The 16,148-nt window shown below is 42.2% G+C and overlaps 1 protein-coding gene across 4 annotated transcripts in view; it reads right to left on the bottom strand.

Annotated features, from left to right (window-relative positions):
• LOC122540401 (putative pleckstrin homology domain-containing family N member 1) overlaps nt 1-8,430 on the bottom strand; it is an 83,802-nt gene extending 75,372 nt beyond the window's left edge. For 3 of the 4 annotated variants that reach the window (XR_015753438.1, XM_087980334.1, XM_043676092.2), the window contains exon 1: nt 8,079-8,394. Coding sequence is in view for 3 of the 4 variants with exons in the window: in XM_087980334.1 (XP_087836460.1) it covers nt 8,079-8,164 (86 nt within the window). In the remaining variant the exon portion in view is untranslated. The other variant, XM_043676091.2, reaches the window with a different exon arrangement.
• Nucleotides 8,431-16,148: the final 7,718 nt, after the last annotated feature.

Genomic DNA, 16,148 nt, shown 5'->3' with positions numbered 1-16,148 from the left:
TGAAATGGTTTTCCATTCGTGTCAGTTGTGAAGAGATTTCACCATCCAAAATCTCAAATGCCTTTCTTTCCACATGTGCTGTCCCACATTCTCTTCTTCGTTGCCAAGACCTGAAATAACAAAACCCTCTCTCTCTCTTTCTCTCTCTTGTCTTTCTGAGTTCCTGCTTTCCAAACACAAGATTTACACAATCTACCCATTAATTTACGATTGACTGAGTTTTCTCTTTTGCTCCTTCACGCCAGTAAAAGAAACTGAAGACCACTCTCTCCATTCCCTAATCACCACCTCCCTGCCTATTATAAAATCTCCATTTGGATTTCCTGAAGATGTGCAATGTTTTATTGCCCTCCTGGATTAAGAGCGTACGAAATAGGAACAAGAGTAGCCCATTCGGCCCCTCAAGCCTGCTCTGTCAGAGAATAGGATCATGGCTGATCCAAATTCCTCACAGCCTCTTTCCTACTTTTTCCATCTGATTTCCTGACTGATCAAGAATCACTCGGTCTTAAAGTTTTGGATTTCTGACTGGGGAATGAGATGAAAGCATATTAGTGATGCCAGGTGCCAAGGTGTTCTCAACATCTGATTCTGCTCAGGCAGGTAAGATTTTTTTAGATTTCTTACAGTGTGGAAACAGGCCCTTCGGCCCAACAAGTCCACACCGCCCGCCGAAGCGCAACCCACCCATACCCCTACATTTACCCCTTATCTAACACTACGGGCAATTTAGCATGGCCAATTCACCTGACCTGCACATCTTTGGACAGTGGGAGGAAACCGGAGCACCTGGAGGAAACCCACGCAGACACGGGGAGAATGTGCAAACTCCACACAGTCAGTCACCTGAGTCGGGAATTGAACCCGGGTCTCTGGCGCTGTGAGGCAGCAGTGCTAACCACTGTGCCACCGTGCCGTGGGGTTGATGAAGTGGTGAGAAGGGGAAGGGAAGGGAAGGAAGGGAGATAATTAGGGCTGGACCATTCCAGAGAGATGTTAAGGAACACTTCCACACACAAAGGGTGGTAAAAGTTTGGAACTCTCATCCACAGCTGGCAGTTGGCGATAGATAAGTTGTTTGTTTCTAAGTCTGAGATGACAATTTTTTGTTAAGCCAAAGCAGTAAGGGATACTGGCCAAAGACAGGTATGTGGAGTTAGGCCACAGATCGGCCATGATTTCATTGAATACCAGAACAGGATCGAAGGCTGAATGGCCTACTCTTTCTCCCATGTCCCCAATATTCCTATGTCTTGCTGAGTGCAAACAATCAGGATACAGGAGATTTAAGGACCTCTTTTCTTCTGCCAGCCACCATAGGCACAACCATTGCCCTCTTATCCTCCTGATAACCTGATGGCTCAGTGTTAGTGAGGTACAACTGGAGACACATCATCCACTTGCGGGTGAGAGAGATTGACAGGGGAAAGGTGTTTAGCAGCAGCCCCAGGACAAATCCGGGATTTCCAATGTAGAGATGCTCCCATTGTATTGGAACTGCCATCCTATGCTGCTCACTGTGTGCATTGGCTGAATTTCTGGGCAACCACTTACATTTCCTTCAACTAACAATTCTTCCTATGGGTCTAAGTAGGCAATAGACACGATATCAAATCTAATCCTATTCTCACTTCCATCAATCATGCAATTTTGAGAAGTAATCATTGCCAGCAATACCAGCAGGTTGGATTCCAGCTCCTCAACTGAAGTTCCTCAAGTTACAATCGCTTACAACAAGTCGGTTTGGTCTGGATCATCTTGGTTTCCAGCAGCTTCTAAATGCTGCAGCAGCAACACATCACCTCTTCTGCTGATTGCGTCATGAGGAAAGGCTAGGCAGACTAGGCCTGTAGCCTCTGGACTATAGAGCAGTCAGTGGTGACTTAATTGAAATATCCTGAGGGGACTTTACTGGACAGATATGAAAAAGAAGTTTCTACTTGTGAAAGAACCTACAATGAGGGATCTTGGTTAAAAATGAATCAATGCCCATTTAAAACATTTAAGACAAAAAAAATTCTCTCAAAGATTGTGAATGTTTAGAATTCTCTTCCTGAAAAGGCTGTGGAATCTTTAAATTTTTTTAAGGTGGGGGTAAATCAATTCTTGATGACCAAGGGGATGAAAGATTATCAGGGATATGTAGCAACGTAAAGTTGAAGTCAAGACTAGATTGACCATGAACCTCATGAATAGTGGAGCAGGATGGAAGGGCTCGAGTGGCCGAGTTTTGTTCCTTGTTTATGTTCATAACAGTGTTCTGGAATAGGAGCCCTGGCATTTGATTTTTCGATCCTTTGACAGCCCTGGGTTGTTGAAAGCATTGACCTCACCTTAAAATTCTGGTCTATTTGCTATGGATTGCTCATCCAAATAAGACTTTTTCTTAGCACCAAACAGTCAGTATGGAGTATTGTCAATGTGAGTGGAGGTTTAACCTGGGTGAGGAAAAGGCCAAGTGAGCGCAGTTGGTTCAAAGAAGGAATTAGGTGCAAAGGGAACTGTCGAGCTTAAAATAAGTTTTACTGAAAAAAGTGAACTCTTCAGAGTGATAGACGAGCAGAAGAGGATAAATGACAGCAAAGAGACCTGCCTACAGTGAGACCACCAATGGAGTGTCATCGCAAACCACAGTGTGATGTGGGTGCAGGGAAAGCCACAAAGTAGGATTGGTGAATATTTCTATTCTTTAATGTAAAAGTAACATTCAGTTTCAGTTTCTTTAGTCTTTTTGTTCCCCCTTTTCTTAAAAATAGCCTTCTAAGTACAAGATTGATACTGCTGGTATTTTAAAATTATGAGAATAAAGTGTAAAGAGCAGGGAGTCTAGATCAATTGATTGATAAATTAAATCAAATATTATACTGATGGCAGGAGAGGTGAAGTGTTGCTGCTGTAGAATGGAGATGCTTCTGAACATCACGCTGATCAGGGACAGGAGGGTGCAACTGCAACTGAAGATGAGGCAGGTATGAGGATGCAGGGGATTGCAATTGAGGAACCTTGGCCCCTACAATTGTCCAACAGTTACCAGGTTCTTGCAAGCTATGTGGAGAAGAGTAGGGACTGCAAGGAGGATGAGTGCATTGATCACAGTACCATGGTACAGGAAACCACCGAAGTGCAGGGCTGAAACAGGGATATGGTCATAAGTGTGGGGATAGATACTGTTCTCTGCAACAGGGATTGCAAGTCCTGAAGGCTGCATTGCCTGCCTGGTGCCAGGGTTAGGGACATCTCCTTGTGGCTGGAGAAGATCCTGGAGAGAGAGGGGGGAGGGATCCAGTCCTCATCATCATTGTTGGTACCAATGACATTGAAAGGCATAGGAAAGGGGGTTCTATCAAAAGAATTTGAACAGTTAGGAGCTGAACTATAAAGCCAAAGTCCTGGGCACATTGGTATAAACTAATAACCAGTTAAATGTATAGCTTACAGAGTGTTTCAGAGAGATGAGCTTCAGTTCTTGGGACACTGGCACCAGAACTGGGGCAGAGGAGACCAGAGGTTCTGGTGGGACAGTCTTCAGTTGAACCATTGTGGGACCAGTGTCCTGAAAAATTGAATAACTAGGCCTTAGAGAGAGGATGGATTTGAGAGAGGCTTTCAAAGCAAAAGGCAGAATTGCAGCCAGCTATTTGGATAGCAACCTCTAGAGTGGGAGAGGAATAGACAGTGCATATAACACATAGAAAATAAGCAGCAAATAGGTCAAAAAGGAAAAATGTATTAAACCAAAATGAATGGCCCTTCACTTTAATGCACATAGAATTCAGATTAAAATAAGTGAAAAAGCAGCGCAAATAGGGGTTAATAGTTATGATGTTACAGAGACATGGTTATAAGGTGACCAAAGCTGGGAAGGAAACCTGCCTTCTCTACCTGGGCTTATTTGCAATCAGCATCAGCCGAAGTTCAGGAAGCAAACGCTATTGGTGTTCATTTCCACTGGGCCACCAGTGAGCCATCACTACCCTGATACTGTACAGGAAGACATCGCATGTCAGCATCACATCTTGCTTCGGATCGTAGTGTGATAACACCTCAGATGACGACAGTTGCTTCTTCGCTTCCCTAAAGGCTACATCTCGGCTATGAGACCATTTCCAAGGTAGATCTTTTTCAATAGCAGGTGTAAGTGTACCAAGATGGAGGCCAGGTTACTCATGAATTTTCCATAATACTTCACCAACCCAAGGAAAGCCGAGGCTCCTTTGATCACTCAGACTTTATCTTCCAACAGGTATAACCCAATCTGTAGCCCAAGAGGGTCACTTGGGTGCCTAAGGCATACACCCACCTTTGAGAAACATTTAAGCACTACCTCCAAGATCATTAGGTACTCTTTATTGATCTTCTCAGTTATTAGCATGTTATTCAGATAAATGGTGACCTGGGTAGACCTTGTAAAATGTTCTCCATTGTCCTCTGGAAAATGACACATGCTGATACCCCAAAAGGCAGTCTCTTAGATAGGTACAGACACTTATGGGTGTTAATTGTAGCATACTTCTGGGAATCCTCATCTGATGGCAATTGTAAGTACGCATGGTTCATGGCCAACTGCATGAAGGACAACCTTCCCCTTCCCCAACAGTTTTGCGGATAACTCCTTGATGTCAGGGTATGGGTATTTATCTAGCTGTAATAAGTTGTTCACCATTTATATGCAACCCTTACAAAGACAAAGTAACCTGTCAGGCTTCACAATCAATACATCCAATGCTACCCATTCTGCAGACTGTGCTGGTTTCCTGATTCCGTTGCTTTCCAGGCTCTATTTTAGCCTGTAAGGCAAATGGCACTGGACAGGCCTTGTAGAATCGTAGAATTGCTTCCTGGTCAACATGTAAGGTGGCCTTGGTTCCTTTGATAGTCCCTAGACCTTCCTGAAAGACTTCTGGATATTTAATTCGGACTTCACTCATTTTCTAATCGAAAAATGTTGATTCAATCAAGTTGAACGTTTCTCACTCAATTTCGCCCCATCAGGTTTGGGCCCGAACCTTTCACTGCAATCAGTGGTAACTGACCTAGCTGCTGCTCAAATGATTCTAGAACCGGAGTTATGTCCTTAATCTCTAGGGGATCGCCCAGTATAGGTTCTCAGCCTGGCTGAGATCTTATGCAACCACAAGGGTTGGAGTCCAGAGTGAAGTTTGTTAAAGACTGGTTCTGCAATCACTGATAACCACGCTTGTATCAACCTCCCTTAGAACTGGGTGACCTTTAAACCAGACGTTTATTGTGATTGTTTCAGATGTGGATATTGATAAGCAATTTAACTGTTCCAAAACAGCTATAGGTGCACTTTCCAGGGTGTCCGCTGTCCTGAATACCAGCCAATGAGTTCACTTACTCACCTCAGGCCGTGTGGGACTGTTTTGATGTCTCAAGTCCACATTCCGACAGCAACTACAATGGCTTGCCAGCACAGATCATGAGAAAATTTAATCGTTTGGCCGAGGCTTGGCTTTGTTTTGGGGTTTCGCTGTGGGCTGACCTAGAATCCCTCTGTTTAGGGTATGTGCTGAGGGAGGCTGTGCAATTGCCTTCACTCAAGTGGTGCTCCCCAAGGGTGTCCACTTTCATCATACCCTGTAACCCATATGCTCCATTGGCTGCATTTTCTAATGATAAAGTCAGTTGTAGTGCCCGTTTAAAGTCCAGTTCAGCTTCAGCTAGTAGGCACTTTTGCATGGTTACATCATTAATCCCATAAACCGAACGGTCTCTCAGCTTAGGATCAAACCAAAGTCACATGCCTCTGCCAGTTATCTTAACTTTATCAAAAATCCTGATACGAATTCCTCTGGTTCTTGAACTGCTGAGTAAAACCAATAGGATCTCAGAATTCAAAGAGGCTTGGAGGTTGTAATATTCCTTAGTTAAATATGTCAACTTGTGAAAGATTTTAGTATCTGGTGCTTCAGGGAACGTTAGGCTCCTAATAACTGAAAAGGTTGCAGGTCCACACCATGCCAGGAGAAATATTTGTTGCTTTCTGTTTGCCCCAATGTCATTTGCCTGCAAAAAAAATTTCTTTCCACATACTGGCCCAGTGTTCAATGGCAAGATCCCCAAGTCAAGCTTCCTGAAAAGCGGCATGATGCCAGAAATGCTCACTCCAACTCAAAGATAGCTGGACAGGCGAGGAGGCTGCAGAAGGATTTAGATAGGTTAGGCGAGTGGGAGAATAAGTGGCAGATGGAATACAAAATTGGAAAGTGTGAGGTCATGCAATTTGGTAGGAAGAATAGAAGCAAGAGGCATGGACTACTTTCTAAATAAGGAGAAATTTCAGAAATCTGAAGTGCAAAGAGACTTGGGAGTCCTAGTCCAGGATTCTATGAATGTTAACTTGCACATTGAGTCAGTAGGTAGGAAGGCAAATATACAATGTTGGCATTTGTTTTGAGAGGACTTTAATATAAAAGCAGGGATATACTTCTGAGACTTTATAAGGTTCTGGTCAGACACACATTTAGAATATTGTGAGCAATTTTGAGTCCCATACCTCAGGAAGGATATACTGGCCCTGGATGGATCCAGAGGAAGTTCATGAGAAAGGTCCCAGGAATTAAAGGCTTAACATAAGAGGAATGTTTGAGGACTCTGGGTCTATACTCGATGGAGGTTAGAAGGAAGAGGGGGAAGTAATTGAAACTAACAGAATACTGAATAGCCTGGATAGAGTGGAAGTTGGGAAGAGGCTTCCATTAGCAGAAGAGAGTGACAGCCTCAGAGTGAAGGGAAGACCCTTTAGAACAGATATGAGGACAAACTTCTCCAGCCAGAGAGTGGTGAATCTATGGAATTCATTGCCACAGAGGCTGTGGAGGCCAGGTCTTTGAGTATATTTAAAACAGAGATAGATATGTTCTTGATTGCTGAGGGATCAAAGGTTAAGGGAAGAAAGTGGGAGAATGAGGTTGAGAAATTTATTAGCCATGATTGAATGGCAGAGCAGACCCGATAGCTTGAATGACCTAATCTTTGCTCCTACGTCTTATGGTCTTATTGTCTAAAGAAGATTGTTGTGAGTATATTGCTTCTGGGGCATGTTTTTCTCTGTCATCACTGAAATAACTCCATGGAGACAAGTATCCTGTCACCAGATCACCCTTTATTTATATGTGCTCACTCAGACCTGGCTCCTAGAGTGAGCAGAACCCCTGGATGTCTCAGTTTATATCTGTCAGCCAGGACTCACTGATTGGGACCAAGTTAACAGTAAAATTAGGGAAATCATTTTCTATGTGATCCACCTGGCTAGCCTCATTGCAATCTCTACAGACACCAAAATAGAGCAACTACTCATGACATTATTAGGCTTGTCCCAACTAGGGATAGACTGATCTGCAAACACATTCCTGCATCTGCTTCATAAAGGGCTCAATTGGACAGGCCATTGCCTGGTACCAAGGGAGATTATACTCAACAAGAGTGATTCCCATGGGCCTTGCAGGGGTTTTCACATGGAGGAATTTCTTCTCTCTGGGGTGAGTTAATCTGCATTATTCTTCATAGCAGATAGCAGTGGAGGATGTTTCATTAAGTGTCTTCAAGAGTGACGCTGAGTTTTAATCACTGAGAGAATCAACAGGTACAGGGAAAGGCAGGAAAATGGAGTTAAGCATTATCAGATCAGCCGTGATTTCACTGAATGGCAGGACATATTCACTGAGCTAAATAGTCTACTTCTACTCCTACATTCTATAGTTTTGTGATTGAGATCAGTTGGCTTGTCATTCACCAGGGGTCATGTATAGCATTTTCTCGCTCTGGTATTCTAAACCAGATAGTACATTCACACCACAGGGGAAAATCTGCAGTGCTTTTTGTATCAGACCAAACCATCAGAGGTTATATTCACTGAGTTATGCAATGGCTAGTTTGGAGCTTATTTCACATTTGTATTAAGAACATTTAGATTGTGATTTTTTTTAAAGTAGCTGGACCACCCAGAATGACTACTCATTCCCCAATAGGCCATGCATCATCTCCAAGGTCACAGTCACCGAATGATACGATCACAATGGCTGGTAGTTGATTATTGAAAGAATCCCATTACTTACCTTGTGCTCGGTATTTGTACCAAGTCCTCATGCTCTTGCTCATTGGCCACTATGCAGCATCGAGGGGTAACAATGGTGCAGCCCATATTGTAAACCACATCTGGTTAAGCCCACTCACTAGGCAATCATGTTAACTCGCAGACATCAAAATTTTCCACATAAACATCTTGCTTTACGTGGTACGTCACTAGTGGCGATCAGGAAGTATACACTGTGAAGTACGAAGAAACAAAAATATTTTTTAAACAACAAGGTTTCTTTGCCTTGATTGAAAAGGCAGTGATCAGTCCAAAAACCCAAATATTAGGAGCTATTATCTAACCCAAACATGGAGGGTTGCGGTGAAGTTATCAAACTGCACTGCTTCCTGTGTGCGTAAATCTAGAGTTCTCCTTGCGTCTTCAATTTCCTGTACGATCCATGAAGCAATAACCTTTGTTATTTTCTCATGTGTGTACTCAGCGCACTAGTAAGTTAACCAAAGGTCTTTTGTAACCCTGCATTTTTAATGTCATATCAATACAGACAGAATAAAAGCAAGGTTTTCATTTACATAGCACTTTTCCAGCTGTTTCAGTGTCATAAAGTATTGTATTGCCTATTCGGTGCTTCAGAAGTATAGTCACAGTTTTTAATAAATAAAACTCAACATCTAAATTACAAAAAGCACAATCCCACAAATTGCATTGACATAAAAATCAAATCATCCACTTTAATGGACGGATAGTACCCTGGACATTAAAGAAAACAATGCCCTTTGAAATAGCACCAAGAGATTTATTTTACATCCACTTGATTGGGTAATTAGGTCTTTGGATTAAATCCTCATCCAAAATTTAGAAGTGCACCCTCTGTGCCACACTGGAGTTTCAATTATGTGCTTAATTCATTGGAGTGAGCCTTCAACCTGAGGCCTTCTGACTTACAGGTGCTTTTGGTGAATATCTGCCGATTTCCTTTGCAAGGTGTAAACTAAGGAATCAGCTATAACAAACATCATTTCTACGAGTGCTGTGAGGTGAGCCAAGAGGACAGTGGTAAAATATCTCATTACACTACTCCAAAGACGACCTTGGGTGTTTCCCATGGAAACCTAATCAATTTTTTTTCTTCAATCCACACTACAAGAAATGCTCGTCTTCCAAATTTATTTGCAGGAGTTTGCAGTTTGCAAACTGTGATTTGGCTACACTTCAGAAATATTTAGTTCTACAGTACTTTCGGGTATTTTAAGATTGTGAAAGGTGCCTTTCTTCCTTCCTTTTGTGCCTAAAGAGGTGACAACATTTTTGAAATTTAGCTCTCAGGAGACGCATTAGCTCAAAATGTTACTCTTGGCAATAAACTAGAGAAGACCACAACTCTATTGAGATGTCGTCCGATGGACTGTCTGAAATCAACAGTTGACCAAACAAGCTGTCCAATCAAGGTTTCCACCAAATGCTGTGACTATCTCAAAAATGAATAAGCTATTTTGATGTTTGGCTCCTATGATGGAGGATGTTTAAGATTATGTTCAAATTTCTCAATTCTTTTACGATTTCAAAATATCTTGATAAGAGGAAATGTCAACACATACTGGAACACTGGTAAACTACAACTTTGTGTTCTCTTAATAATTTCAAAACTATTGCCTACATTCCTCTTGTACTGAAAACTTCCCTTTAGGGAAGGAAATCTGTCATCTTTACCTGGTCTTCCTGACATGTGACTTCACCTGTTACTTCCCTCTGAGTGGTTTAGCAAGTAACTCCTCTGCTGAAGGTCAGTTACGATTAGTAACAATTACTGAACTTGCCAGCAATATCCACATCCCCCCGCAAAAAATCTTGTGACTATCACATTATTGTTTGTGGAAGCCATATTTTCTACATTACAGCAACATCCATCAAAGATACTTCATTGGTTGTAAAGTGCTTCAGAATTTCTTCAGTTGTGCTTAATAAATGCCAATGTTTCTTCTTCAGATGTGAAATACAAAAATGGAGAAAACAGAAACATTTAATCAAGGGTAGCATGATGGCTCAGTGGTTAGCACTGCTGCCTCACAGCACAGGGAGCTGGATTTGATTCCACCCTTGGGTGACCGTCTGTGCGGAGTTAGCATGTTCTTCCCGCATCGGCATGGGTTTCCTCCAGGTGCTCCAGTTTCCTCTCATAGTATAAAGGTGTGCAGGTTAGGTGGATTGACCCTGGGAAATGCAGGGATAGGGTCAAGGGGTGGATCTGGGGTGCTCTTTGGAGGGCCAGTGTGGATTCAATGGGCTGACTGCCCTGCTTCCACACTGTAGGGATTCTACGAAGCACTTCACTTTCACAAGAACTGGCTATTAAATAAAGCAAGTTTAAAACTGGGATGTTAAATTGGGTGGCACGGTGGCACAGTGGTTAGCACTGCTGCCTCACAGCACCAGAGACCTGGGTTCAATTCCTGCCTCAGGCGACTGACTGTGTGGAGTTTGCACATTCTCCCCGTGTCTGCGTGGGTTTCCTCCGGGTGCTCCGGTTTCCTCCCAGAGTCCAAAGATGTGCAGGTCAGGTGAATTGGCCATGCTAAATTGCCCGCAGTGTTAGGTGTTCGGTATCGGGGTATGGGTGGGTTGCGCTTCGGCGGGTCGGTGTGGACTTGTTGGGCCAACGGGCCTGTTTCCACACTGTAATGTAATCTAAATCTAAATAGAAGCAAGTGATTGCAGAGTGAATGTATTATGGTCTAGGCAAAGGAAGTGAAATAACCCCAATATCAAGAAATTCAAGACTAGAAGAAAGAACTGTACTTTCATGATGTTAGTACCCCTGCAGTTCAAAGTTTGTGAGAAGGTTTGTAGCTCGGGTGCTCGTTGTTGTGGTTCTGTTCGCCGAGCTGAGAATTTGTGTTGCAGATGTTTCATTCCCTGTCTAGGTGACATCCTCAGTGCTTGGAAGACTCCTGTGAAGCGCTTCTGTGATGTTTCCTCCGGCAAACCACTATAAATGCCGGAGGAAACATCACAGAAGCGCTTCACAGTAGTCTTCCAAGCACTGAGGATGTCACCTAGACAGGGGACGAAACGTCTGCAACACAAACTCCCAGCTCGGCGAACAGAACCACAACCCCTGCAGTTTTAATGAATATAAAATTCACTTATCTTGAGTTCAAACCTTAAACCGCACTTCTTATTTCATTAGATGGCTTGAAATGGCCTTTGAATGGGAAGCAAATTAATTGGCTAAGGTGGGGATAAAAGGGTCCTTCTCAGGATGGCAGCTGGGGACAAGTGGTGAACCGCAAGGCTCAGTGTTGGGACTGAAAATTTTCACTTTATACACAAATGATCTAGATGAAGGAACTGAGGACATTCTGGCTACAAAAGATAGGCAGAGGAACAGGTAGCATTGAGGAGGCAGGGCGGCTGCAGAAGAGTGTGGACAGTTTCGGAGAGTGGGGAAAGAAGTGGCAGATGGAGAATAATGTGGGAAAGTGTGATTTCATGCACTTGATAGGAAAAATAGAGGCACAGACTATTTTCTAAATGGGGAGAAAACTCAGGAGTCTGAAGTGCAAAGAGACCTGGGAGTTCTAGTCCAGGATTCTCTCAAGGTGAATTTACTGCTTGAGTCAGTAGTTAGGAAGGCAAATGCAATGATTGTATTTATTTTGACAGTACTTGAATATAAAAGCAGGGATATACTTCTGAGGCTCTATAAGGCTCTGGTCAGATCACATTTGGAGTATTGTGTGTAGTTTTTGGGCCTCATATCTCAGGAAGGATATACTAGCCCTGCAGTGTGTTCAGAGGAGGTTCACGAGAATAGTCCCAGGATTGAAAAGCTTAACATAATGAGGACCATTTGAGGACTCTGGGTCTATACTCAATGGAGGTTAGAAGGATGAGGGGAGATCTAATTGAAACTTACTGCATACTGAATGGCCTAGACAGGAAAGATGTTGGAAAGATGTTTCCAAAGACAAGGCTTTTCACTGTGTCGTGGTACAAGTGACAATAAATTCAATTCAATTCAGTTCAATTCCATTGGTCAGAGAGAATAGGATCCGAGGGCACAGCCTTAGAGTAAAGGGAGAACCTTTTAGAACGGAGGTAAGGAGAAACTTCTTCAGCCAGAGAGTGGTGAGTCTATGGAATTCATTGCCACAGAAGACTGTGGAAGCCAGGTCATTGAGTATGCTTAAGACTGAGATAGACAGTTTTTGAGTATCAAGGAGATCAAGGGTTACAGTGAGAAAGTGGGAGAATGGGGTTGAGAAGCTTATCAGCTATGATTGAATGGCAGACTAGACCTGATGGGCTGAATGGCCTAATTTCTGCTCCTATGTCTTATGGTCTTATGACGATAATATTATTACTTGAGTTAAAAGAGCTATAGGTTCCCAAAGTGGGTGTGACTTGCATGAAACAAGCTTCCTGAAAATGTGATCTTTCTGATGGATGTGTGCATGGTACTTCCTACTTCTGGTAATTTTAATGATATTAAATTATTGTTGTTTATTCTTAACTTTCTATCTTTGGGATTTTAGTGCTGTAATAAAGGGATATATTCCATCACAGTGCCAGCATCAAACTCAACACATGGAAACCGGTGTTAGAAACTCACCAACATCATCTTTAAGGTGTCCCAACAAAGCATTCTAGCTTCAATCACATGATACCACCCTCTGAAAATTTAACATTTTTCCCTTATTTTGCAGGGTGATTTTTCACGTAAGTGATGGTTTATGTTGTGACCCAGCATTCAGTATAGGCTAGATGGAGTCTACAAGCTCATCATATAAAGGTCTCAATAACTAAAAAACAGACAAGACTCTCATCTTAACAGCTTGGGCTGGATTTGAGCACATTTGCTGAATGCGTCAGGCCAGTGTCTAACTTATTGCACCATTTTAATCTAGTCTTGGCTGTCTGGTGAGTGATAAGGGAATGAGTGCAATGTGCTTGCTCCTCTGACTTCTGTATTGAGGTTTATTCATAAACTACACTAACCTCCAAATAACTTGCAGACATAGAGCCAGGCAGCACCAGCCCCACAGCCTGCATGTGATTAATAAGATTAATCTGCTTAACTGATCTTCAAGATCTGTGCAGCTAGAAACATGTGCTGATTACTCATAGTTAAATGGTTTTCTCAGAAAATGAAAAAAATTGAATTTGGTATTTAAAGTTTCAATAGAGCATGGCCTACCTCTTGAATTGATTCTGATTAGCAGGGATTTCGATTACAAAACCAATCACATTCAGTTTTTAACTCTGGTTAGTTGAGGGGTTATTGTGGTGCAGTGGTAATGTCCCTACTTATGAGTTCAAGTCCCATCTGCTTCAGAAATGTGCTATAACACGTCTGAACAGATTGATTTTAAAAATCCCTTATACTGATTGAGGGTCTTTAGATGGTGTAGTGGTCATATACCTGTCTTGAGGACAGGAGACCCTGTTTCAGCGTCCTACATGCCTGAAGCTGCGACATTGTGTCTGAACAGGTTCATTAAAAATAATGACTTTCCATTCCTGGTAGAGGGTTTTGTGCCATGGTGACTGAGTCCCTGAGGGTCTACCATGGGGCTTGTGCCACCCTGCCGTTCAGATGTGTCATACACATCTGAAAGAACTCCACAGAGGCTGGTATCCCCTCACCAAGTCACCCTTTATTTACACATGGAAATTCATTAACGCTGATCCAGATCCTTCAGAGCCAGCTTCAGGATCCTTCAGGATGTCCGACGCAGAATTCAGTATTGCCTGTTTTTATCTGTCAGCCAGGGTTCCCTGACTGGATCAAATTAGGGAACTCATATTCTATGAGGTCCACCTGACTGACCTCGTTACAATCACTACAAATCAAATAGGCTGATCAAAAAATGTACTAACACTGTTTGGATGGTGATTTTATTGCAAGTGTTGTTACATGACCACCTGCACTTCCTCCCTAAATTTCTCACTCACACACACACACTCTCCAACTCTCTCACACACTCACACACATATACATATACTTTAATTCTCTCTGACACAGACACACATACACACATGCACACACTCTAACTCTCTCTCACACACATATACGCACGCGCGTGCACACACACAACACACAGACAGACACACACACACACACATATATATAAACATCATCAGTCATCCAACATGCAACACCTTCCCCCAACTAACTAGAAAGGGAATAGGCTCTTGGATGACTGTTAACTGCTTGTCAATCACATTTTTCTCCCATGCCCAAACAAAACTGTTTAAAGGAATTTCTTTAAGAGCCACATTTTATAGCACATGTGCAGTCTGTTATGCTCCAGGTTAGTTGTAGCATTGTCTGGGAGATTGGATTCCTGGTAACTGCTGGGGAATTGGCAACTCTCAAATGAAACAAGGTAATCTAATTAATATCTGTACTTTAAGGCCAAAACATTTGGTTTCATCCCCATACACACACAAAATAAACAGAAACAAACACAGTTCAGGAATAAATAAAAGAAAATAACTGGCCAGATTACTTGAATGTTTTTCATGATGTATTGTTTCACAGGTATGAATGTGGGCTTCTTGCTTTTCAGTTCAGTCAGGTAAAGGTACCTTATGACTTAGCTTTCTGAAAGCAGGGTGATTAGACAAGGAGCTTTCAAATATTCATGTTGTGTCAGCAGAAGCCAAACTCATCTCCTCAGAAAACACACTTTAAAAAAAAGATTCAACTCTGGATCCACCCTGATAGACTAACCATCCTGGTTTGAGGCCTTAAATACCATTCACCATTGGCCTGAATGTAGGGTCTCTTCCAGACTTGCTGAAACCAATTCCCAGACACCAATCTCTGCTATCTTATTGGGGTACTACCTCTGTACGAATTGTTTTAATCAAGAATGAGACTGCAATTAACCTCCAGGTCTACACTCACAAACAAACAAATGCTTGTTTGGTCTGTTGTTTTTCTTTTCCAACTAGCTGTTTCCCAAAGTCCACAAATTCACAGTTCAAAATTAGGAAAAGAATTTTAAAAATGTATTGAAAAATCAGCAAGGGCTCTAACAATAATGACCAGATATTTGTTCTTGTGACTAAGGACTAATATTGATCAGGAATAGCACTCCCGTGTCTCTTTCAGTATAGTGCTTTGGAATCTTTTAAATCAATCTGAGAAAGCAGAAGGGATCTCAGTTTAACATCTTATCTGGAAGACAGCATCTCTGAGAGTGCAGTACTGTCTCTCTCTCTCTCTATTGCACTGGACTGTCAACTTTGATTTTGTAATTGGCTTCCAGCCTCAATATCTTTCCAGAGCAGACTTTCAGAATTCCACCACTGTTTATGTGAAAAAAGTGTTTTCTGACATTTGAACAGCTTAAGTATAATTTTACTAGTGTATCTCCCTTGTTTGAGATTCCCCCAAATGTCAAAATAACCTATTCCTATCCACCTAATTAACCATTAATGATCTTACACCCCTCAAATATCTCATCCCTTAATTTTCTACACTTAAGCGAGTAGAAACTCTAATCTCTGCAATCTAATATGGCCCTGGTGAATCCATACCCTAAGTCATCTGCCCAGAGGTATGGTATTCAGAACTATACCTAATACTCCTGAGTATAGTTTTGTGGTTGTGTTTATCCAACACAAACTTGTCTAGTAATCCCAGGCCTGTAGTACTCCAGAGAGATCGGTTCAGATCCCACCACAGCAGCCATAGAGATGCAACTTATATTTTAAATCCATGGAGTTCTTCTGTGACTGAGTGGTCATATCCCTATCACTGGAATAGGATGTGGAAGTGCCGGTATTAGACTGGGGTGAACAAGGTCAGAAGTCACATGACACCAGATTATTGTCCAACAGGTTTATTTGAATCACAAGCTTTCAAAGAGCTGCTCCTTTATCAGGTGAAGTGGAACAGGAGACCTGGGTCCCATGTACTCCAGAGGTGCCTGAACAGGTTGATTAAAAATATCTATAATATAAATTCACTTAAACAAATCTGAAATAAAAAGCACAGACCAATTGGAACGTGATGAAAACCTTGTATTATTTGCTAATGTCCTTTCAGAGCAAAATTCTGTTATTCTTTCCTCTGGTC

This window comes from Chiloscyllium plagiosum, unplaced genomic scaffold (genome assembly GCF_037043375.1).
Source record: "Chiloscyllium plagiosum isolate Xiang-an unplaced genomic scaffold, Cpla_swu_hap1 HiC_scaffold_37, whole genome shotgun sequence".
Lineage (NCBI taxonomy): Eukaryota > Metazoa > Chordata > Chondrichthyes > Orectolobiformes > Hemiscylliidae > Chiloscyllium > Chiloscyllium plagiosum.
Note: the sequence above shows the minus strand (reverse complement) of the source record. Positions and strands in the feature narration are given on the sequence as shown.